Source organism: Notechis scutatus, chromosome 4, assembly GCF_049901735.1.
Source record: "Notechis scutatus isolate UNSWTSFEM ecotype Mainland chromosome 4, rNotScu1.2, whole genome shotgun sequence".
NCBI lineage: Eukaryota > Metazoa > Chordata > Lepidosauria > Squamata > Elapidae > Notechis > Notechis scutatus.
The window spans coordinates 166,005,530-166,029,696 of record NC_142012.1 but is presented as its reverse complement, the minus strand read 5'-3'; the positions used below and the strand labels follow the sequence as shown (position 1 = coordinate 166,029,696).

The 24,167-nt window shown below is 46.8% G+C and overlaps 1 protein-coding gene and 1 long non-coding RNA gene across 5 annotated transcripts in view; both read right to left on the bottom strand.

Moving 5' to 3' along the window:
• Positions 1 to 1,946: 1,946 nt before the first annotated feature.
• On the bottom strand, positions 1,947 to 3,451 carry LOC113426749 (uncharacterized). The gene is made up of 2 exons (XR_003372734.2): positions 3,305 to 3,451; positions 1,947 to 3,106 (listed from the first exon to the last, which is right to left on the bottom strand). It is a non-coding gene; the product is annotated as an uncharacterized LOC113426749 (long non-coding RNA).
• A 1,744-nt stretch (positions 3,452 to 5,195) lies between these two features.
• Positions 5,196 to 24,167, bottom strand: part of RUBCN (rubicon autophagy regulator) — a 74,412-nt gene continuing 55,440 nt past the window's right edge. For 3 of the 4 annotated variants that reach the window (XM_087965580.1, XM_087965579.1, XM_087965581.1), the window contains 7 exons: positions 17,421 to 17,566; positions 15,641 to 15,705; positions 13,513 to 13,751; positions 11,409 to 11,470; positions 9,516 to 9,669; positions 8,091 to 8,184; positions 5,196 to 5,720 (listed from right to left, as the gene is read on the bottom strand). In XM_087965580.1, the coding sequence (XP_087821706.1) occupies positions 5,557 to 5,720; positions 8,091 to 8,184; positions 9,516 to 9,669; positions 11,409 to 11,470; positions 13,513 to 13,751; positions 15,641 to 15,705; positions 17,421 to 17,566 (924 nt within the window). In that variant the 3' untranslated portion in view covers positions 5,196 to 5,556. Of the gene's footprint in view, positions 5,721 to 8,090; positions 8,185 to 9,515; positions 9,670 to 11,408; positions 11,471 to 13,512; positions 13,752 to 15,640; positions 15,706 to 17,420; positions 17,567 to 23,331; positions 23,413 to 24,167 lie in introns of all 4 variants that reach the window. The other variant, XM_087965582.1, reaches the window with a different exon arrangement.

The following is a 24,167-nucleotide window of genomic DNA, read 5'->3' as shown; positions in this document are numbered from 1 at the left end:
GGAGCTGGGTGACTTTGGGCCAATCATCAGGAGATGGTGAGTTCTAGTCCTGCCTTAGGCATGAAGGCCACCTGGGTGACTTTGGGCCAATTACCAGGAGACGGTGAGTTCTAGTCCTGTCTTAGGCATGAGAGGAGCTGGGTGACTTTGGACCAATTACCAGGAGATGGTGAGTTCTAGTCCTGTCTTAGGCATGAAAGCCAGCTGGGTGACTTTGGGCCAATCATCAGCCAAGTTCAGAAAGCACCAAGGACTCCGCAATCTCCAAGAGCGCTAAGGGCCCTGTCAGGGTTCCGGCAGTTATTCATTTTGTATACATGTTTTATAGTTGACCGCCCCCACACCCCTTCTTCTTCTCTGCAGACTCCACTCCCTCCTACTTCTGATGATGTTAGCTAGTTGGGTCATGAAATGTCTGCAAGAAAACCACCCAGTTCAGAGAACATCAAGGACTCCACAGTTCAACCCTGAGCTACAGATATTTCTCTTCTATAAGATTTAGTGAATATAACCTTTCTTGGGGAAACTTCTCCATAAATAGGGGGTGCAAGGCGGAGAAGAAATGGCCGAATACATGTTAAGTCCTCGACTTACGACCAGAATATGTGTTGCTAAGTGAGACATTTGAATTGAAGTGAGTTTTGTCCCATTTCACGGCTTTTCTTGCCACGTTTCTTAAATGAATCACCGCAAGGTTGTTAAAGTAGTAACTCGGTTGTTAAGTGGATCTGGCTTCCCCGTTGACTTTGCTTGTCCGGTCACAAAATGGGAACACATGATCCAGGAGGGGGACACTGCAACTGTCGTAAATATGAACCAGTTACCAAGCCTCTGAATTTTGATCACGTGACCATGGAGCAAGAGTCCTCGGTGGGGGAAAAAAAACGGTCGTAAGTGCTGTTGTAACTTCCAGTGCAGTCGTAACTTTGGTCAACTAAACGAACTGTTGTAAGTCAAGGATTACCTATAACCGTTTTGGGAGGGACTGGCGCAGATATACCATCCCATCCAGCATTTTCCTTGAATTTGGCTCGGTGGCGAAGAGGCCGAGCTTGTCGATCCGAAAGGTTGGCACTTCGGCGGTTCGAATCCCTAGCGCCGCGTGATGGAGTGAGCTCCCGTGACTTGTCCCAGTTTCTGTCAACTTAGCAGTTCGAAAGCATGTAAAAAAAATGCAAGTAGGAAAATAGGAACCATCTTTGGTGGGAAGTGAACAGCCTTCTGTGTGTCTTCGAAGATGTTTAGTCCTGCCGGCCACAGGACCACGGAGACGTCTTCGGACAGCGCTGGCTCTTCTTCGGCTTTGTATCGGAGATGAGCACCGCCCCCTAGAGCCGGAAAAGAGGCGCAAGGGGCACCTTTACCTTACCTTTAGGGTCTACACCAAAAGTGTCCATCTTTGTGCAACTTTAAGACTTGCGGACTTCAACCCCAGAACGCCGCAGCCCAGCCATGCCTGTTTCTTTTTCTTACCCCTTAAAGTGGAAAGATTGCAGAGGAAGGGATTACAAGAGAAGAAAAGGACACGGTGGCTCAGGGGCTAAGACGCTGAGCTCGTTGACCAGAAAGGTCGGTGGTTCGGCGGTTCGAATCCCTAGCGCCGTGTCACGGAGTGAGCTCCTGTTCCTTGTCCCAGCTTCTGCCAACCCAGCAGTTCGAAAACATGTTAAAACAAAAATGCAAGTAGAAAAAGAGGCTCCACTTTGGTGGGAAGGAAACAGTGTTCTGTGTGTTTAGTCATGCTGGCCATAGGACCACGGAGACGTCTTCGGACAGCGCTGGCTCTTCGGCTTTGCAACGGAGAGGAGCACTGTCCCCTAGAGCTGGAGACGACTAGCACGGATGTGTGAGGGGAACCTTTTTACCTTTATTGTACTGTTTAAATAAAGTATTTCAGTTGTGAAACGCTCCACCGACTGTAAACACACAAGAGACGCAGGCTGCTGCTTATTATTGTTTTATTAGGGACGACTTTTCCATGGTTATACTTTACTGGAATAATGGATGGATTTCCAGGTTGAACCAGTGTGCTCTTCATTTTTTTTTTCTCTTTTAACAAACAACATTCACGTCAACACAGACAAGAAATATTTTCTCTTTTTTTCTTTTGCCAAATGGGCATTAAATCCATAACTCCAGCACCTGTGAGCACCATTTAGCATCCCAAATCTCCCTTTCTGTGCATCTTTTTTTGGGGGGGCGCTATTTCTAAAGCGAATCCTTTAGGACCTACTGTCTCCTTGCTGGTTTTTGTAAAACTTGAATCAGTGCTTAGTAGAAAATTAGCTTTTGCTAGCAAAAGAGAAACAAACGTTCTCCCGACATCTTCAAACATTTGCTTGAAGCAACGCGGCGAGAGGAACCTGCTTAAAAAAAAACAAAAAAAAAAAAACACGCAGTGTGCATTTGTGATTTTTTCCCCCCTTTAAGTGTGTTAAAAAAAATAAGTGTGCAGGGAGCCAGATTTTTTTTTTTTTTTAAAGGGTGTGGACGGGGCCAAGGGCAAACATAAATATATTTAATATAAATATAATTATCGGGGGCGAGATAAGGACCCCCTCGGTTAAAACAATTCAGATTAACAACGTTGGGTGGGGGGTTTAAATTGGTGCGACAAAGCTAAGAACGAGGACATTGCCAGGAAGAAATTGTGCATAAATTTAGTTAGAAGATTTGATTAAGGGAGGCGAGGGAGGTTTCACCAGAATGGATGTTGAGCGGAGAAGAGATCAATTGCCTTGCAATTTCGATTTGTTTTTCAATTTTGGATCTCCGGCTGTTCTGGGTTCTAGAACGGTGTTTCTCAACCATAGCCGCTGGGAGACAGGCGGCCTTCCAACTCTCAGAATGGAGAGTTGGCTGGGGGTTTCTGGGAGTTGATGTCTTAAAGTTGCCAAGTTTGGGGACTCCTGTCTTAGAAGAAAGCAGCCATAAAACATACGATCCTGGGATTAAAGAAAATGGCCTTTCCTTCTTCAGCAATGCCTTGGCATGTTTGGATCCATCCATGTCGTGATTTTTTTTTTTTAAATGATGCAATTCTAATTTTTCAGGTCTCCCCTGGCTGCCTTTCACTCTTAAAACTCCAAACTTTGCACCTTTAAGACTTGTGGACTTCGACGCCCAGAATCCCCCCAGCTAGCCATGAGAATTCTGGGAGTTGAAGTCTACTCATCTTCGAGTTACCCCGAAGGTTGAAAAACTGTGGTTTTTAAGAGAAAGGGGAAAGCAGAGACTCCCAAAATGCTCTGCAGCTTAGGTGAGAGCTCATAAGAGAGGTGTCCAAACTTGGTGCCTTTAAGACTTTGTGGACTTCAACCCCCAGAATCCCCCAGCCAGCCGTGTCTGTTTCTTTTTCTCTTACCAGCTAAAGTGGAGAGACTGCAGAGGAAGGGATTGCAAGAGAGTAAACTGTGCTGGCTGGGGAGAATTCTGGGAGTTGAAGTCCACGGGTCTTAAAAAGTTGCCAAGTTTGGGGAGCCCTGGCTCATAAGATGGATGAGCAACCTTTTAAGTCAAGGGTCTTCCAACTTGGCAAGTTTAAAGGCTTGTTGGACTTCCAGCTCCCAGAATTCCTCAGCTAACATGAAACGGAGGAGGAATTCTGGGAGTTGAAGTCCACAAGTCTTAAAAGCTGCCAAGTTTGAAAGACCCCTGGCTTAAGTCAAATAAAACCACGCCCCTTGGAGGAGTCCTGTAAATCTGGGCAAGAAGATCCTCTCCATAGATCGGCCTTCTTAACCGGCTTTCTGCAACTATCTTAAAATTCTGTCCTCAAGTGAGATTGGAGCTATCGTGGTTTCCCAGCTTTGACAGAGTGACTTAGGAATGGCCGTGCAACCTGCGAGAAACCTCACCTAGCCAGCCAGCAACCTCCAAACGATGGACGACCTCCTCTCACCTCACTTCCTGACTTACTTTGGCCAAGTAGCTCAAAACCACAGATATCAGAGAAGGTAGAGCAGCATTAGAACCCAAGACACATCTACCAGTTATCCGGAACCCCTTCTTTCTCTGCTGCCAGGAGCAGGCCTCTGAGCCTGCCCCGCTTCCTCCAGCTTTGGGGGGGGAGGCTCCAACACCCCGGATCCAGTGGCCCCAGTGGCTTGAGAGGGGCTGAAGGCTGAAACAGCCGAAGGAGTGGTGCTATTGCAAAGACAGTTTCCGCCTCTTAGGGGGAAAAAATACAAATTTTTCTCTCCCTCGGAACATCATCTAGTCCCAGGGTCTCCAACCTTGGCCACTTGAAGCCTGGCGGACGTCAACTCCCAGAATTCCCCAGCCAGCAGAGCTTGTCATCTTGTCATCCCTTCCTCTGCAATCTCTCCTGGGGAATTCTGGGAGTTGAAGTCTACAAGTCTCAAAGTGGCCAGGTTTGGAGACCTTCTGTTTTTTAAGACGTGTGTGGACTTCCAACTCCCAGAATTCTCCCCGGCCAGCATAGCTTACTTACTCTCTTGTCATCCCTTCCTCTGCAATCTCTCTCCACTTTAGCTGGTAAGAGTAAAAAAAAGAAACAGACGTGGCTGGCTGGGGAATTCTGGGAGTTGGAAGTCCGCTAGGCTTAAAGTGGCCAAGGTTGGAGACCCTTGATCTAGGTCAGGGTGTCCACCTTGGTTACTTTAAGATTTGTGGACTTCAACTCCCAGAATTCCTCAGCCAGCAAAGCTGGCTGAGGAATTCTGGGAGTTGAAGTCCACAAGTCTTAAAGTGGCCAAGGTTGGGAGACCCTTGATCTAGGTCAACCGACATTATTCCTCTTAAAGACCATTCAGACAAACAGGGGGGAAAGTGTGAGTTTGTGTGTATGCGTATGTGTGCGCGCTCTCACGCACGGATCCTTTTTTAAGGGGCTGTGGTCCTCTCAGACTCCTGCAGCACACACACACACACACACACACACACACACCCCAAAATCCAGGTGTGCCATTCTGGTTATCCGCTCCCGTTTCCCCACTAACATTGTCCCGAGATTTAAAAGGAGAGGTTTTTAAGACTTTGTTCTCCCTTTCTGGCTCTTCAGATGAAGCAAGAATGAAATTTAGCAAAGGGAAAAAAATAATAATAATAGAGAATTTGAGGCGAGGATTCGGGAAATGAAGAAAAAATTAAAAAGACAAAAACAAAACAAAACAACGGCCTTATCCGGCACACAGCAACCGATACGGCAAGTCAACCAAGGCAGGAGGGTTGGGGGTTTTTCCTTCCCTTTTACGCGTGTGGCCGGATCCTGTTGGGGAATTCAGCCTCCAGAAAGCCCATCCTCGGCTTCTCCCCTGTGGATGGAGCAAAGTCCTTGCAGGCATATACCCTATACTGGCTTTCCGTAGAAAGGAAAATTCCCCCTTCGTTGGGCATCTGAGTTGGTTCACAGGAGCCAAAGCTCGTTCACTCGAGTCCAGCAGGAGGAGAGAAAGCAACGTCCCTTTCCGCAGGCCAAAAGGCCTTCCGTGGCTTGAGCTTCGGAGCGTTGGGAAGAGCCTCCAGCTCTGTGGCTGGTCAGTTCAGTCTTTGGAAGCGCAGGCTGGCACGGCGACCCCCGCAGCTTCTTGGCTGTCACGTGGCTGCCCCGACCGTCTCCTCCTCCTCCTCCGGTTCGTAGTCGGACAGGTCGGCTTCCAGGCTCTGCTTGGCCAGGAGCTCCCGGCGAGCTTGCAAGCGGGCGCACTTGGGGCAGGGTCCCGACCGGAAGCAGCCCTTGTGGTAGCAAGCTCGGCACTCTGTGGGAAGAGAGAAAAAGGAGGAATTAAGAGGAGCCGAAGAAGGCATGGAGGGGCAAGACGTCTCAAACAATCCGCGTTCACTGTCATGCCCTTGTTGGAGTCCAGTTCGGAGGGGGAGATTGAGCAGCTGACGGGGAGTGGGAGTGTGGCTCCGGTGGCTGTGGAGGAAACAGGGGAAGGGCACAGTCTGGCTGGGTATTCAGAGAAAGACCCAGGGCCACCCACTCTTCATCCTAGGGCACGCAGGGAGGAACAGAGGAGGGAGCAACATGGCTTACTGGGGAGGAAAGGGCCCTGATCCCCTTCATGGGCTGCAGCTGGGAGGACTGTTTAAAAGGGCAAACTGTGCATGGCAAAATTGCTGGAAACAAAGCAAGGCTTATTTGGGCTTTGGTGTCCTTCCAACTGTGTGTGTGCTTCGCTATCTTTTGGAAGTCTGCAAGTTATTATCCTGGTCTGTTGTGTTAATGACTTCAGCGTGGTTTGTGTTGTTTATTTTAATTTCTAATTATCTTTACTTTGGGTTCGGACTGCATTTCTTCCCTTCGTAGACTGTTTTTGGAGGAGTTTGATCTCCCGCCAAGGATAACTGGACGTCGGGGGCCAAGTTGGAGGCATTAAAGGGAATTTATCTACTTTGGTGACTTTGTTATTTTTGTGCCACGACCCGGGTCATCACATTCACATTCATATTTTACACGGGTAAAATACAAAACATATTGTGTTTCTCCAAAAATAAGACACTGTCTTAATTTTTTTTTTTGCCATCAAAAAAAAGGCACCAGGTCTTATTTGTGGGGGAAGTCATCCACTGACTAACCTCATTTGTATGAGTCACCCATGGCCTCCTTTTCGCTGTCAGAGGCCTTCAAGAATTAATTCTACAGCTGGCAAGGCTTTCCTGAAGGCCTCTGCAGCCGGTAACAGAGCTCTGGATCGATCCTGAGCTTTGTTCTCAGCTCCAGAGGCCTTCAGGAAAGTCTTGTCAGCCTTGCCAGCTGCCGAACAAATGGGCCAGCAAGGCAGGTGTCGGGGTGTGCGAGACTTGGCTACAACTGTCCAAAGGTAAGTAGTAGGGCAGCTCCACCCTGCAACTGCTTCATATTTACAACGGTTGCCGTATCCCGGGGTCACACAATCCCCTTTTGCGACATTCTGGCAAGCAAAGTTTAGTTTACTTTATGGTCATTGCACCTCGTACAACGAAATCGAACACCATCTTCAGTGCACATCATGACTATGAAAATAAACACAAACACACATTCTACACACTCCACATATTGAATTGAAGACTCCTGACACCACACCAACACTGCCCTATACGGTAGAATTCAATAGAGCTACTGCCCTGGGATAGAAGCTGTTTTTCAGCCTATTTGTCCTTGTTTTTATTATTGTCCTGTACCGTCTGCCAGATGGTAATAGTTCAAAAAAAGGGTTCCCAGGATGAGATGGATCTTGGAGGATGTTTTGAACTTTCTTAAGGCAGCGGGAGCTCTAAAGCTCTTCCAAAGAGGGGAGAGGGCAACCCAGGATCCTCTGAGGGCCAATGACGTTCACCCTCTGGAGCGCTTTCCTATCTGCCTCTGTGCAATTGGCAGACCATACAGAGGTGCAGTAAGTTAAGATACTCGCTATGGTGCAGCGGTAGAAGGTCACCAGCAGTTTGCCATTCAGTTGTTTGTTTCCTGAGAAGCCTCAGGTGGTATAATCTCTGCTGGGCCCTTTTGACCAGGGCTGCAATGTGAGCCCCCCCAGGTCAGGTCCTCTTTTATGATGGTGACACCCAGAAACTTAAAACTGGCCACTTGCTCCCCTCGGTCTCCATGGATAAGCCAGGGCTGGAGGTCTGACCTGTTCCCTCTATATAGTCCACTATCAGCTCCTTGGTCTTATTGGTGTTGAGGGCCAAATTGTTGTCTCCACGCCACGAAAGCAACCGTTGGTCCACCTCATCCCCCCTTAGAGAAGTTAATGGGGAAGTCAGATTCACTTAACAACGGTGTTACTAATTTAAGAACTGCGGTGTGATTCACTTCACAAATGTGGCGAGAAAAGCCGTACAATGGGACAAAACTCAGCACCATAAATTCTGGGCTCAATTGTGGTCGTAAGCCAAGGACTACCTAAATATGCTACACTGAAGAGAGCTCGGCTGGGACCGATCTATGGAGAAATTGTAACAGGGCTGGAAAATCGGAGAGCTGTGTTGAAGCCAACAACTGAGGGTTGTTGTTGTGTCCTTCTGGCTGGACGCAGTGCGAAACAATGCCGGGATGTGTGTGGGTCTTTCTTTGGCCCCCGAACGAACTTACAACTTAAACGTAAACGTTGCTAGGGGATTAGCTCTCCCGCTTGATGGCTCACCTTCGCAGGTCTTGCATTTGTTCAGCTGGAAGGGAAACAGGATGTCGTCTTCATTCTGGCAGAATTCGCAGATGAACCCCTTCGCTTGGCACAGCTGGGCGAGAAAATTAAAAAAACAAAACACAGACTGTCAAGATTGAACCACTTTGTGTCAGCGTTCCAGCAAACCTCCATTCCGGTCAGTAACTCCGAGACAAGCATCCTCTCAAAAGTACCTTTATTAGAATAGCACCTGGCACATCTGTGGAATCTCGAAACTAAAACTTTCCCGGACTTCCCACAATGTCCCAAACTACAATCCCTCCCCTTTTCTCCCATCATCGTATCACATGGACCAATTGTGATCTGTCCCGGTGTAAGATCCTTTTGCTCTGCTGATTAGCAAAGTTGAAAAAGGACCTTGTAGGTCATCTAGTCCAACCCCCCCTGCCCAAGGAGGAGACCACATCATTTCTGACAGATGGCAGTCCAGTCTCTTCTTGAAAGCCTCCAGGAATGAAGCTCCCACAACTTCAGAGGGCAACTTCTGTTCCACTGCATATAGATTAACAGACTTGGAAGGGACCTTGTAGGTCATCCAGTCCAACCCCCTGCCCAAACAGACCCTCCACCATTTCTGACAAATGGCAGTCCAATCTCTTCTTGAAAGCCTCCAGGGATGAAGCTCCCACAACTTCCGAGGGCAACTTCTGTTCCATGGGTTGATTCTTCTCACTGTCAGAAATTTTCTCCTTATTTCCAGGTTAAAGCTCTCCTTGTTCAGTTTCCATCCACGATTCCTTGTCTGGCCTTCGGGTGCCTTGGAGCAGGGTCCCCAACCGCCGGTCCGCGGACCGGTACCGGGCCGCGGAACAAGCCTTACCGGCCGCTGGTTGCTGGGCGCCGCCATCTTTTTGGTAAAAAAGCAATTTTCGTCAAAAAGATGGCGGCGCCAGCGCTTGTGAGCTTTTCCGGTAGAAAGCCATTTCTACCTGAAAAAGCTCACCAGAAGCGCTGGCGCCGCTTTTTTGACGAAAAATCACTTCCGTGACGCCACCGGAAGTGATTTTCGTCAAAAAGATGGCGGCGCCAGCTGACGCCGAACCGGGCGCGGCGTCAAAAGGTTGGGGATCCCTGCCTTGGAGAATAGCTTGACACCCCACCCCTCTCGGCAGCCCCTCAAATATTGGAAGATGCTCTCCTGTCTCCCCTGGTCCTTCTCTTCCCTAGACTAGCCAGGCCCAGTTCCTGCAACTTCTTCATTGGTTTTAGCCTCCAGTCCCCTAATCCTCCTGGTTGCTCTTCTCTGCACTTTTTCTAGAGTCTCAACCTCTTTTTTTTATAGTGTGGTGACCAAAACTGGATGCAGGATTCTAGGTGTGGCCTTACTAAGGCTTTATAGGGTGGCATTAGAAGGAAGGAAGGAAATCGGCTCCACGCACTCACCATGCATTTCTCAACGTGCAGCTCTCCCGCCCGGAGGAGCTCGGTCAAGCGGGGTACAAGCTCCCCCTTCTTGATGGCGCTTAGATCGTTTAAGGAATAAAGGTGAAGGTCTTCGGTCAGGTGGCCCGGCACCGCATCGAAGGTATCCAGAAGTCTGGGGGAATAGAAGCCATGCGCTCAGCAATGGGAGGACGATGCCTCTCCTTCTCAGACATTTTTGATTGTCAAAGACAATCAAGAAATACAGTACAATCCTGATACACCGGCACACGGACAGATGTTTCCCCACTGCCAGCACGCACTCATGCAAACATACAGGCAGACAGTTGGCAACTGTGATCCCAAATAATCTGGTTATCTATCTATCTATCTATCTATCTATCTATCTATCTATCTATCTATCTATCTATCTATCTATCTATCATCTATCATCTATCTATCTATATCTATCTATCTATCTATCTATCTATCTATCTATCTATCTGTCTGTCTGTCTGTCTGTCTGTCTGTCTGTCTGTTTGTCTGTCTGTCTATCTATCATCTATCTATTATCTATCTATCTTCTATCATCTATCTATAATCTCTCATCTATCTATCTATCTATATCATCTCTCTCATCTATTATCTATCATCCATCTGTCTCTGTCTATCTATCTATCTATCTATCTATCTATCTATCTATCTATCTATCTATCTATCATCTATCTATAATCTCTCTCATGTATCTTCTATTTATCATCTATCTATAATCTCTCATGTATCTATCATCTATCTATATCTATCATCTCTCTCTCATCTTATTAGTCATCTATCATCTATCTATCTATCTATCTATCTATCTATCTATCTATCTATCTATCTATCTATATCTAGATGATAATCTCTCATTTATCTATAACTATATATCTATCATCTCTCTCTCATCTATCATCTATCTATCATCTACATCTTATATCTAGATGATAATCTCTCTCACCTCTCTATCATCTACCTATAACTATCTATCTATATCTAGGTGATAATCTCTCTCTTATCTCTTATCTATCTATCTATCTATCTATCTATCTATCTATCTATCTATCCATCCATCTATCTATCTATCATATTTAAGTACCACCCATCTCCCTCACTGATGAACTCTGGGCTCTGCACAAATAAAATATTAAAAGCATGCAAACAGTATACAGAATTTAAATCTTATGTCTCTCATTAACCTCTCCCAAAATTTAAATTTAAATTGTGAGGCTCCACTCACCAGGACTTAGAGAGACCTTACTTTAAAGTTATGAGATTGAATAATATGATGGTATGTCAGGACAAGTTGCTGATCTTTGATTTCATTTCAGACTTACAATGGACCCCTAAATGGGGACTTACAACCTGGTTTTAAAGTTTTGACTTCAATCAACCCTCATGTTGACGTGATTGTATTTTGGGAACTTGGAATCTGGCCCATAATTATGACAGTCCTCTCTTCCTCTTCTCCACAAATCCCACTCCCTCCTAACATCGATGATGTTACCTAGTTGGGTCATGAAATGTCTGCAGGAAAACCACTGAGCTCAGAGAGTACCAAAGACCCCTCAGTTCAACCCTGAGCTGCAAATATTCTCTTCTATCAGAAATAAAACTACAGACTGTTTGTGACAGTATTGTCCAGATATAACTGGATCATAAATCTGTATGAGGACGTTACATTTCCCAACATTCCTGAAAGTGGAATTTGCCTTTTCTCACAGCTCTCTCACACCTGCAAGAAAACAACCAAGCTGCACACTCAGCCATCATCTCCACTGTGCCATCGGCTGTGGCACCAACTCCCGGCTGCTCACAGCTTACTCTCACTCTACGATGATGATGGGACTCTCCAAAAACGTTTCCTGGAATCCTTACCCTTTAGCTAGGCGACACGTTTTGAACATGTTCTTCATGTGGTACAGCTGGATCCTTAAAAGCTGGAAGAGACCAAGAAGACATGGTTTGTGGGGAAACAAGAGTGGGAAGGGGCCTTGGAGGTCTTCTAGTCCAACCCCCTGCACAAGCAGGAGATCCTATGCCATTTTGTAATGTGTCGATGACCAAAACTGGATGCCGTATCCCAGGTGTCTTCTTACTAAGGCTTTATAAAGCGGTGTTAATGCTTCCCGTGGCATTGAACAGGAATTTAACAGATGGACAGAGTTGGAAGGGACCTTGCAGGTCATCTAGTCCAACCCTCTGCCTGAGGCGGAGACCCTGCACTGTTTCTGACAGATGCCAGTCCAGTCTCTTCCTGAAAGCTTCCAGTGATGAAGCTCCCACAACTACTGAAGGCAGGTCCTTCCGCTGATTAGAAGAACAGATTAACAGAGTTGGAGGGACCATGGAGGTCATCAAGTCCAACCCCTCCCCCATCCAAGCAGGAGACTCTAGAGTCTACACCATTCCAGACAAATGGCTGTTCGATCTCTTCTTAAAAACCTCCAGTATTGGAGCACCCACCACTTCTGGTGGCAAGCTGTTCCCCTGGTTAATTGTTCTCACTGTCAGGAAGTTTTGCCTAAATTCTAGGTTGCTTCGCTCCTTGATGAGTTTCCATCCGTTGCTTCTCGTCCTGCCTTCAGGGGCTTTGGAGAATAGCTTGACCCCTTCCTCTTCTTTGTGGCAGCTCCTCAAATATTGGAGCGCTGCTATCATGTCACCCCTGGTCCTTCTCTTCATTAAACTAGACACACCCAATTCCTGCAAGCCTTCTCCATATGTTTGAGCTTCCAGCTCCCAAATCAACAACTAACAAAACAATCCTGTGTGGTTTTTCCACTTGGTGACCATTTTAGAAGAATCAGGGACGGGTCTCCAGATCAACCTATCCTCCAAAGGACAGGAAGCCATGGGTGGGAACTAACCAAGGAGGAGAAGCAACCTGGAATGAAGGAGAAACTTGCTAACAGTGAGGACAATGAACCAGGGGAACAGCTTGTCACCAGAAGTTGTGGGAGCTTCATCACTGGAGGCTTTGAAGAAAAAGACTGGACAACCATTTGTATGAAATGGTGTAGCGTTTCCTGCCTGAACAGGAACTAGAAGACCTCCAAGGTCCCTTCCAATTCTGTTATTCTGTTAACAGTTGCAAGAACAGGGTATGTCTAGTCTAGAGCAGTGGTCCCCAACCATCGGGCCCCGGACTGGTACCGGTCCGTGGATCATTTTGTACCGGGCCGCCTATTTTGCTTGGGCACCGCCATCTTGTTTCGACGGCGCTTGAGAAAGTGCTTCCGGGTGAGCTCGTCGGTCGTCGAATGCGGCGTTTTGGGTGCTGAAGGAATCCTCACGCCTTAGTTTCGTCGAAGAGGGGGGAGGGGCGGCTTCGAACGAAGAGCCGTCCCGATGGCGGTGGAGTCTCGCGTTACTCAGGAGGAGATTAAGAAAGAGCCCGAAAAGCCCATCGACCGCGAGAAGGTACGAAGGAGGAGTTGAAGGTGGCGGGGAGAAGCGGGGAAACGGCTGGCCGTCCGGTCGCTCGGCTCGCCTTGCCTTGGTCGTGCGTGCTGATGCTGGTACCGGTCCGTGGATCATTTTGTACGTTTTGTACCGGGCCGTGGGACAAAAAAGGTTGGGGGCCACTGGTCTAGAGAAAAGAACAACTAGGGGGTGACATTATAGCGTCTTCCAATATTTGAGGGGCTGCCCCAAAGAAGAGGGGGGTCAACCTATTTTCCAAAGCACCAGAAGGCAGGACAAGGAGCAACGGGTGGAAACCAATCAAGGAGAGAAGCAACTTAGAACTAAGGAGAAACTTCCTAACAGTGAGAAGAATTAACCAGTGGAACAGCTTGCCTCCACAAGTTGGGAAGGCACCAACACTGGAAGTTTTAAAGAAGAGATTAGACAACTATTTGTAGGAAATGATATAGGGTTTCCAGCTTGAGCAGGGGGGTGGTGGACTAGAAGACCTCCAAGGTCCCTTCCGATGCTGTTATGCTATTATTCTGACCCAAAGCCCCAGGCGCCTGCTTACCCTGACTTGGTTGAGAGGTTTGACCTTGCGGTAGAGGGCAGAGTTAACGTCCTGCATGTTGAAGAGAGGGTCGTTCCAGATCTTGTGCAGCAGGTCCTTGGAGAAGTTGCTGACGTAGTACTTGCCAAAGTCCCACCTGCAAAGGATGCGGCTGGGAATGACCATCTGGGCATTCTCGTGGCAGCACTGGCAGAAGTATTTGCCCAGGTACTCACAGTAGCGCATCCGCTTGATGTAATCTGAAGGCCCGTCCGACGAAGGAAGAGAGGAAGGGGATTTAAGAGAGGGTGAGCATTTCGACTCCGATTGTCCGTCAACGCTGAGGACCAAACTTAGAACGTTCTAGAATCGAGGCAGAAAGCTCTGGCACTAAGAGATCTGCCCACCTAGGTGCGACTCCCGTTTCTACAGGTAGTCTTCAACTTATGATTATTATTTTTTTCTTTAACATCCACAGTGTTTAGTGTATTATCTGGGTCAGTATATTTTGAATACAATTCTGACAGTGATATCACCATTTAAATATACATAGTCGTACTTTTTCAACTTCCAGCATTTGTGTATATAGATAGTAATCATAATATATTCTGTTACATTTCAGTTTACATAATATTGTTTTCCCAATTTCTACTTTCTACTTCTTTTTCTAACATTAAGAATAACCACCATGTTAAAAAGCATTCTATGCCTATCTATCATTTCTTGCCCTTTTTAAAATTTCAACACTCATTAGCTTTTTCGTATATCTGTCCTGCTTCTCCTCTGGAATCTTGTAACCCCTTTTTGTCATTTTTATTTAGTCTAAATAAATATTTAGTGGGGTCTGGGACCTTACTGGAATGGGAAGGCAGAGGTTGCTGTTCCACCCCTCACAGGGCTCCGAGGAAAGTTGGAATTAAAAGAATTAGCCTGAAGATCTAGGCCAAGGGGGTCAAACTCAAGGCCCCTGGACCAGATGTGGACTGCGGGATGCTTAGATCTGGCCCGTGGGACCATCCTGGAAATAACAAAGGGCTGGCCTGCGGGTGCCAACTCATAAAACATTCCTATCCCTGTTTTAGTAGTTGCCATTAAAAAAAAGGGGGGGGGAGGAAATATGGAAGAGCAGTGCAGCGGTTTGGAAGCGGAAGTCCATTCCAACTCTTATCTTTAAAAGATTGTAACTAAACTACCAGAGCTTTTGCCCGGGAATATATTTAATTGGAGAACGTGATGGATGACACCCAGCCTGTGAGTGTGCTCAGTTGGAGAATCTGATTTATGACACACCCAGGGAGGGAGGGGGGAAACAGGGTCACAGGGGACTGTAAATGATGTATGCCAGAGTTGGCTTCATACAGGGCAGTGCCAGTATGTCGCCTCTAATAAATCCTTTGAAGTTTGTTGTTTGGCTTGAGAATCATGATTTAATTAGCGCGTTTGCTGGAATCCTGACAGCGGGGCCTTTGCCAGAGAAAATGGGAGTTTGGGATGGGTGGACTCCATTTCCGCTGGCAGAAGGCTGCAGGAGACCGTCGTGGCTGAAATTGGGTCCCCGAGGGCGGGGGGCACTCCATTTTCGCTGGCAAAGAGCTAGCCCAAACACACTAAAAACAAAACCAAAGGGAGAAATGTTTCCCCTTTTGCATTTCGGCATGCAAGAAGGGGCAGGAAAGGAGAAAGGGAAAGAGGAAAGATGGAGAAAAAAAGAAGGGAAGATGGGAAGATGGGAAGGGAGCAAGGAAGGAAAGAGGGGAAGAAAGAAGGAAGGAGAATGAAGAGGGAAGGAAAAAGAAGACAAAAGGAAGGAAGGAAGGAAGGAAGGAAGGAAGGAAGGAAGGAAGGAAGGAAGGAAGGAAGGAAGGAAGGAAGGAAGGAAGGAAGGAAGGAAGGAAGGAAGGTTATAATGAGAGGGAGGGAGGGTCTGAGCAAAGTCCTACCTTAGTACTTTGCCACCATAGGTGCCCCCGAAATGAGTGACATCGAGCTGGCCACGCCCACCCTGACCACGCCTGCCTCAGCCCCACTCACACACACATCCAAGGGCAAACACAACCCTGATGTGGCCCTCAATGAAATTGAGTTTGACACCCCTGGTCTAGGCCAATGTTGGGCCTTCAGAACTCATCCAAGTCAAGGAAGGACTCACCAAAATCCGTCCTGATCCCACAGCCAGCACAGCGGTAGTTCTGTTTGGCCACTGCTGCCTTCCTCCTGCAAAACAGAAATTCAGGACGTTAAAAGCTCATGTCCCCAACTCACTTCTCAAGCCACGAAGAGGGGAAGGTCTTCATCAACGGACGTGGTTAGAAGGATAGAGCAAGGTTTGAGGAATCATCTCAGGGAGGAAGCAGTTGCAAGCGAACTAAATCCAACCCCTTCCTTGAGTGCTTAAGTAACTCTTAGTAGGTGTTGACCGTTAGTCAAGAAGATTCCTGTGTGTAGGCTTTTAGCAATAAATCAATTTAATCGAAACTTTCCATGTGGACCTAGTCTTTCACACTTGACGAGACTGGAGGGAGAGGGAGAATCAGAAAGGAGATCTGTATGAAAGGGACTGGCAAAACTGAGGGTGGAGTCAAGAGGGGAATCAGCCTAGAATCCCTACGTAGCCACAAGCAGGCTAAGTCCAACTTCCCTTGAATTCTGTGGCGCTTTATCTAACTCCAAGCAGGAGCTGACCGTTAGTTGGGAAGCAGACTAAGTCCAACCTCCCTGAGGGTGGAGTCAAGAGAGGAATGGGGCTAGAATTCCTGCGTAGCCACAAGCAGACTAAATCCAACTTCCCTGAGGGTGGGGTCAAAGGAGGAATTGACCTAGAATCCTTATGTGGCCACAAGCAGACTAAGTCCGACTTCCCTGAGGGTGGGGTCAAGGGAGGAATTGACCTAGAATCCTTATGTGGCCAGAAGCAGACTAAGTCCAACTTCCCTGAGGGTGGCGTAAAGAGAGGAATCGGCCTAAAATCCTTACGTGGCCACAAGCAGGCTAAGTCCAACTTCTCTTGAATTCTGTGACACTTTATCTAACTCCAAGCAGGAGCTGACCGTTAGTTGGGAAGCAGACTAAGTCCAACCTCCCTGAGGGTGGAGTCAAGAGAGGAATGGGGCTAGAATTCCTGCGTAGCCACAAGCAGACTAAATCCAACTTCCCTGAGGGTGGGGTCAAGGGAGGAATTGACCTAGAATCCTTATGTGGCCAGAAGCAGACTAAGTCCAACTTCCCTGAGGGCAGAGTCAAGAAGCACCTCGAATCCCTACATAGCCACAAGCAGACTAAGTCCGACTTCCCAAGGGTGGCGAAAGAGAGGAATCGGCCTAAAATCCTTACGTGGCCACAAGCAGGCTAAGTCCAACTTCTCTTGAATTCTGTGACACTTTATCTAACTCCAAGCAGGAGCTGACCGTTAGTTGGGAAGCAGACTAAGTCCAACTTCCCTGAGGGTGGAGTCAAGAGAGGAATGGGGCTAGAATCCCTACGTAGCCGCAAGCAGACTAAATCCAACTTCCCTTGAATTCCGTGGCCCCAAGCAGGAGCTGACCGTTAGTTGAGAAGATTCCTGCAAGCAGGCCGTTGAGCAATAAGTCACTTTAACTGAACCTTTACATGGGACCTGCTCTTTCACACCTGACACCTTTCAGGTAGGTTTTAACTTCAAGCAATCACTGGCTGCATAGGGATTCTAGCCCCATCCATCCCTTGACCTCTCTACTTATCGTCTACATCAAGAGGAAACGTTTAAGTTCCACTATCTTAGCTATTCCAGGTTTCATTAGAAAGACTCGGAGGACGTGGAATAAAAACAACTTCTTATATTGCTTCAATTCTTCATTTCCTGGAAGTTCCTTCCCATTTTCTTCTGCTTGAACTTGGTTAGCACACACACACACACACACACAAAATCACAAGCTGTAAACAGCCCTCCTTACGCTGGTGCTGGATGGATATTGAAGATGATCTGGGGGCGTGGAGGAGCCCACTCCAGGTTTCCTCGCACCCGGATGCGGAGCTTGTAAATATCGGCGTGTTCTCCGTCGTCTGGAGATATGGGTACGGAATCGGGGATCGGCAGCAGCTGTTAAAAAAGGAAGCAAATCCAATGTACACAATGAACACCAGCAATGTTTTGTTCTGTTGTGGTCTTCTTTCAAGGAAAAGAAAAACTAAGGGCCGGGGATCCACTGATGGTCCGCGAAGTAAATTTTGGTGGTCCGCAGAGAAATGTCCCCCCAAAGCCATTAATCCAGCCTGCACGGGAACACAAGGCTTGCTTCGCTTGCATTGAAAACAATACGAGGTAGTGAGGGGAGGGGGGAAAAGGGCGGAGTGGGGAACTTGCCCCACTTGCCCCAAACGCCTGGCTTGGCCACCGGGCTGCTCCTTTCTGCTTCTGCTTTTGGCTGCATGCAAGGAAAGCAGCCAAAGTCTTTCTTTCTCTCCCCCAAACTCCGCCAGAAATGAGCCTTTTGGGACCCTGCAAGGCCTCCTGCTCCAAGAGGCTGTGCTGGCAAAGACTCCTTTCTGGCGGAGTTTGGGGGAGAGAAAGAAAAACTTCTGCTGCGTCTGCTGCTTTCCTTGCATGGAACCAAAAGTCTCTCTCTCTCTCTCTCTCTGAGAACGGAGCTGGAGACGGTATCCTGCAATCCCAAACAAAGAACGATCAATCAGAAGGAAAATGGGATAGGGAATTTTCCAGCAAATTTTTTTGGGGATTTTCCCAGGACCTCTGGTCCACGGGATTTAAAATTACGAGTTTGGTGGTCCCTGAGGTCCAAAAGGTTGGCGACCCCCTGGACTAAGGGGTGACATGAGAGCAGCGTTCCAATATTTGAGGGGCTGCCCCAAAAGAACAGAGAGGCCGAGTCAAACCCAAGCACCAGAAGGGAGGAGGAGAAGAAGCAACGGATGGAAACTCATCAAGGAGAGAAGCAACTCAGAATTTAGGACACATTTCCTGACAGTGAGAGAACAATAATTCCAGGGGTGTCAAACTCAAGGCTTAGATCTGGCCGGGGGGGGGGGGGCGCCCTGGAAACAGCAAAGGATTGGCCCGATCTGTCTCTGTCACTAAAAACAGTGCTTGGTAGAGCCATGCATGGCCCTCCCGAACTACATTTTCGGCCACGACGGCCACTTGCAGCCCTCTGCCAGCAAAAACAGAGCTGGGGTGTGTGTGTGTTTGTGCGCGGCCTCCTCGAGCTCTCTTTCCGCTGGCAGAGGGCTAGCAAAACAAACTAAATGTCAGGGCTCCAACAAATCCACCCTCATTCAAATCGTAAGTCTCTAGCCGCATCTCTCAAGAGTAAAAAAAATTGATTTATTAGGAGTGGCCATGATGGTGTTAGCTGGGTGCAGCTGACACTAAAATACATCATTCATTTCCCCCTTGACCCTGGTCTTCCCCGCACCCCCTGGATGTATATTCTCCAATGGGACACATCCATAGCCAAGAGTCATCAAACATGCTCTTCAGTAATATTCTTTCACGCCGACAACTTTGGGCTGCCAAGACGATTATCTAAGGCATTTAAGGAATGCACTGCTTTCCCCCCCACTCCCTTTCTGCTGGCAACTAAAAAGACCAAAGGAGGGTTTGTTTGTTTTTAGTTGACACTAAAAACAAAACAAAAGGGAGAAGTGTTTCCCCTGTTGCATTTGAGCGTGCAAGAAGGGACAGGAAAGGAGAAAGGGAAAGATAAAGAAAAGATGGGAAGAGAGCACGGAAGGAAAAAGAAGGAAAGAGGGGAAGGAAGAAGAAAGGAGAAGGAAGGAAGGAAGGAAGGAAGGAAGGAAGGAAGGAAGGAAGGAAGGAAGGAAGGAAGGAAGGAAGGAAGGAAGGAAGGAAGGAAGGAAGGAAGGAAGGAAGGAAGGAAAAGGAAGGAAGGAAGGAAGGAAGGAAGGAAGGAAGGAAGGAAGGAAGGAAGGAAGGAAGGAAGGAAGGAAATATTATGAGAGGGAGGGAGGGTCTCAAGGAAGTCCTGCCTTGGCACTTGGCCACCACAGGTGCCCCCGACATGAGTGACGTCAAGCTGGCTGTGCCCACCCTGGCCACACCAACCCCAGCCCCCCCCCCCCCCGAGGTCAAACACAACACTGATGCAGCCCTCAGTGAAGTCAAGCTTGGCACCACTGAATTAGTCTGTGGAACTGCTTGCCACCAGAAGTTGTGGATGCTCCAACACAGGAAGTTTTTAAGATGAGACTGGACAGCCGTTTGTCTGAAATGGGGTAGCGTCTCGTACTTTTGAGCGTCTGAATTGGGATCACGGGGATGTCGCCAATGGTCTTCGGTATGAAAAATGGTCCTAAGTCACATTTTTCAGTGCCGTTGTCACTTTGATGCAGTCAGTAAGCGAACTGGTTGTAAGTCGAGGACGTCCTCTATTGTTTAAATCTAGGAATTGCTGTTTGGGAACCTCGGAGTTAGTTTTGCCTCGACCTTACCATACGATGCATTCAATAAACAGTAGGAAATGGGGATGAACCTGGATTTTTTTTTTGGACTAGCCGATAACCCGGCATTGCTCGGGCATTTATTTATCCTAATCCTGTATTAGAAAGGCAAAGCCCTGATTTCGGCGACCTGGAACAAAGGAAAGGTTGGATTTTCCCCCTTACCAGAGACAGCCCCCTTGTGGAGTACTGTGAAGCCGTTAGCATGGCAACTCCACAGTGCTGTACAGTAGAAGCCATTTTAAGGCAGTACGGTAGAAGCTATTTGAAGGCACAACAACCCCGTTAAGTGTCTTATCCCCACAGTATTTGTTTTCAGAGACTAAATAATCTGTGTACCAGGTTTGTTTGGAATTTCTCGAAGCGTTCCAGGGTTATGCTTGAACATACACACTGTTATGCCCCTGTTGGAATCTGATTCCAAGGGAGAGGTGGAACAGCTGAGAGGGAGTGGGAGTGTGGCTCCGGTGGTTGTGGAGGAAACTGGGAAAGGGCACAGGCCGGCTGAGCATTCAAAGGAAGACCCAGGCCCATCCCTCTTCATCCTAGGGCGCACAGGGAGGAGCGGATAAGGGAGAAATGTGAGTTGCGTGGTTTATGGGGGAGGAAAGGGCCCTGATCCCCTTCATGGGCTGCAGCTGGGAAGACTATTTAAAAGGGCAAACTGCACATGGCAAAGTTGCTGGAAGCAAAGCGTGAAATTATTCTGGTTTGTCAAGTCTTATCTGAGTTCTGGTGTCCTCCCAAGTGTGTATTTCATTATCTTTTGATGTCTTCAATCCTTATCCTGCCCTGTCTCTTTAACTGCTGCAGTGTGGTTTGTGTTGATTTTTTTTTTATAATTTCTATGTACTTGGAGTTTGGACAGAATTTTGTCCCTTTAGAAACTGTTCGTGGGAGAGTTTTTTCTCCAGCCGATGATAATTGGACATTGGAGGCCAAGTTGGAGGAATTAAAGGGACTTTACCTATTTTTGTGACTTTGTTGCTTTTGTACCACCCCCCGGGTCATCACACACACACACACACACACATACACACACACACACCTTATATATAATATAAAAAATAATATATAATAAAAATAAAATAATAATCGAACATATATTATAATAATAAAAATAAAAAACATATAAAAATAAAATAATAATAATCTAAATAAATAAACAACATAAAAATAATATATATATCAAATAAAAATATAAAAATATATATTATAATAATATAATATAATAAAATATAATATAAATATAAATAATATATATATATTAGATAGAGAGATAGAAAGATAAATAGATAGATAGATAGATAGAGATAGATAGAAAAATAGATAGATAGATAGATAGATAGATAGATAGATAGATAGATAGATAGATAGATAGATAGATAGATAGATAGATGTAGATAGAAAGATTAGATAGATGTAGATGATTAGATAGATAGATAGATAGATAGATAGAAAGATAGATAGAAAGATAGATAGATGATAGATAGATATATATAGAGAAATATAGAAAGATAGATAGAAAGAAAGAAAGAAAGAAAGAAAGAAAGAAAGAAAGAAAGAAAGAAAGAAAGAAAGAAAGAAAGAAAGATAGATAGAGATAGATAGATAGATTCTTGAGTAGGATGTTGACAGGACCATCATGTGTGTGGGGCGGGGGGGAAGCAGAAAGGCAGAAACTACCAGTTGCAGCTACGACTTATTTGCAAAGCCGACACAGGAGTGAATCGGGAGGTGCTTGAGTTAAAACAGTAGAGGAAGGCAGAAGGGATCCTGGCCACGTGCTGAGACCACCTAAGAGTCCACACTAGCATTGTTAGTCCTGTTTTCAACACAGTGTGAAATCTTTCCCTCTCCCCTTTTTATCACACAAAGCAAAAAACTTTGGCCCAGCTTTTGCACTTTCAAGGAATGTAAACAGGGCTGTTTCTTATCTGAAATCCTTTTTTCTAACACCTTTTTATGACCACAGCATTGCTAGAAGCCTCGGGTTAGGGTTAGGGATTTGAACCGCCCAACTGCCGACCTTTTGGATCGACAAGCTCAGCATCTTAGCCACTGAGCCACCGCACCCCTCCACGTGGTTATTAAATCCACACATTTTATGGATTTGTACCAAAGAGCGAATTAAATGGCCTGGATTTGTTGTTGCTCAAGGTTGAATTGTGCGGCCCTTGGTGCTCTCTGAGCTGGGTTGTTTCCTTGCAAATGTTTTATTACCCAACTAGGGAACATCATCAGTGCTAGAAGGGAGTGGGATTTGTGGAGAGGAGGATGAGGAGGTCTGTGGGGTCCTGGGTTCTCTCTGAGCTTGATGGTTTTCTTGCAGACGTTTCATTACCCAACTAGATAACATCATCAGTGCTACAAGGCAGTGGGGTTTGTGGAGATGATGATGATGATGATGATGATGAGGAGGAGGAGGAGGAGGAGGAGGAGGAGGAGGAGGAGGAGGAGGAGGAGGAGGAGGAGGAGGAGGAGGAGGAGGAGGAGGAGGAAAATTGTGGGGTCCTTGGTGTTTTCTGAGTTTGGTTGTTTTCTTGCAGATGTTTTATTACCCAGGTAGGGAACATCATCAGTGCTAGAAAGGAGTGGAGTTTGTGGGAAGATGAGGAGGTCTGTGGGATCCTTGGTGCTCTCTGAGCTTGTTGGTTATCTTGCAGATGTTTCATTACCCAACTAGGTAATGCCATCAGGGGAATGAAATGTGGGGTTTGCTCCCTGTCTATATATAAACGGCTTGCCCTGTCAGTGTTGGCGTGAATGTAGTTGGCAAGTCCTTAATTAGACTGATTACTCTGCGATTGTTTTTCTGAGTTATTTCCTTAACTGGCATGTTATTAGTTCTTGTTGGTCCAGTATTAATCCTGACCTTAATCTCTGCTTATCAGGATGTAGCTTGCTGGCAAGGTGGTGTTTTGGTCTTTCTGATCGTCTCTTTGGAACGGCGTGCAAACATGGTTTATCTCTCTGGGCCTGTTGATGGCTGATTTCTCCGAATTCCAAGAATTCCCTGGCGTTTTTTTGGACTTGGCTTGTCTATCGTCTATTCTGTATCACTGTGGAATAAGTCAATTTGACTTTGCTCCTGTGGCTGACCCATGCCACTGCAAAATGCTTTCAAACTGTACCCAAATTCTTACACGAGGAATTGTGGCCCAGGGATGCAATCTTTACCGCTGTATTTATGAAACTCAGACCGAAGACGATTGAACTCCCCTGCAAACAGCCCCGGTTACATGCCTAATACTATGTTCTTCTGCAATGGAGCTGGCTTCTACTGTACACTCCACATCAAACCACACCAGCACTCCCAATGCATTTTTTTTTTTGTGTTGAAAAAAGCACACGGTCGGTTGGCACCATGCTCCCCTTGGCACCTACCAGCAGTAGCTTGGCGGAAAGCCGTCTTTTCTTATACCACTTGGGGCGCTTAAAAAGCTTTTTAAGAAACTTTATCGGGCCCTGAAAACCAACACAAAATATTCTAGAGAGAAGTTCCCCGAAGATGGGTTCCAGCACGTGTCCGAAAGCTCGGAAGACAAAACCTCTGGCCCCAGTGGACCGACCCAGATTGGATCCTGCAACATTATAAGCACACCAACGTGCCTACCGTCCCTGTCCTATTGTTTCTCTTATTCTTTTATTTTTCTTATATGTACCCATTTCATATATTCACAACTATGTATACACTTGTACTTATTATCTTGTAAACAATTGACAAATCAAATAAATAAATAAATAAATTATCATCTTCTTTTAACGACCCCATAATCCCTTGCGGGGTGGAGTCTGGGCAGCTGAATGGAGCTAGCAGAGTGTTTTACTGGCCAGATGCTTTTCCTGTTGCCAGTGTGGAGTTTTTTTCGGCAGATATATTCTTAGTGTGCCCAGAGAGAGAAATATCTGCCTCTACCTGGGATCGAACTCACAGCCTCCTGATTGTGAGCCGAGAGCTGCACTTCTAAGCCCGCCGCACCACTTTGATCCTGTAACGTTATCCCGGGACAGATATATATTCACCTTCATTCGTGACAAAATATCACGGGGATTTCCCTCTAAAATTTTGGGAAGCTAGTCGGGAAGGGAAGCTGCGATGGAAAGACTGAGGGTGGGACGAAGGCAAAGGTTTCTCCTGCCCTTGTCCCTCCCTAATTGTGCCTGACTCTAGGGCAGTGGGGGCTAATCTTTTGGGGCTCCTGTGCCAAAAATTGTGTATG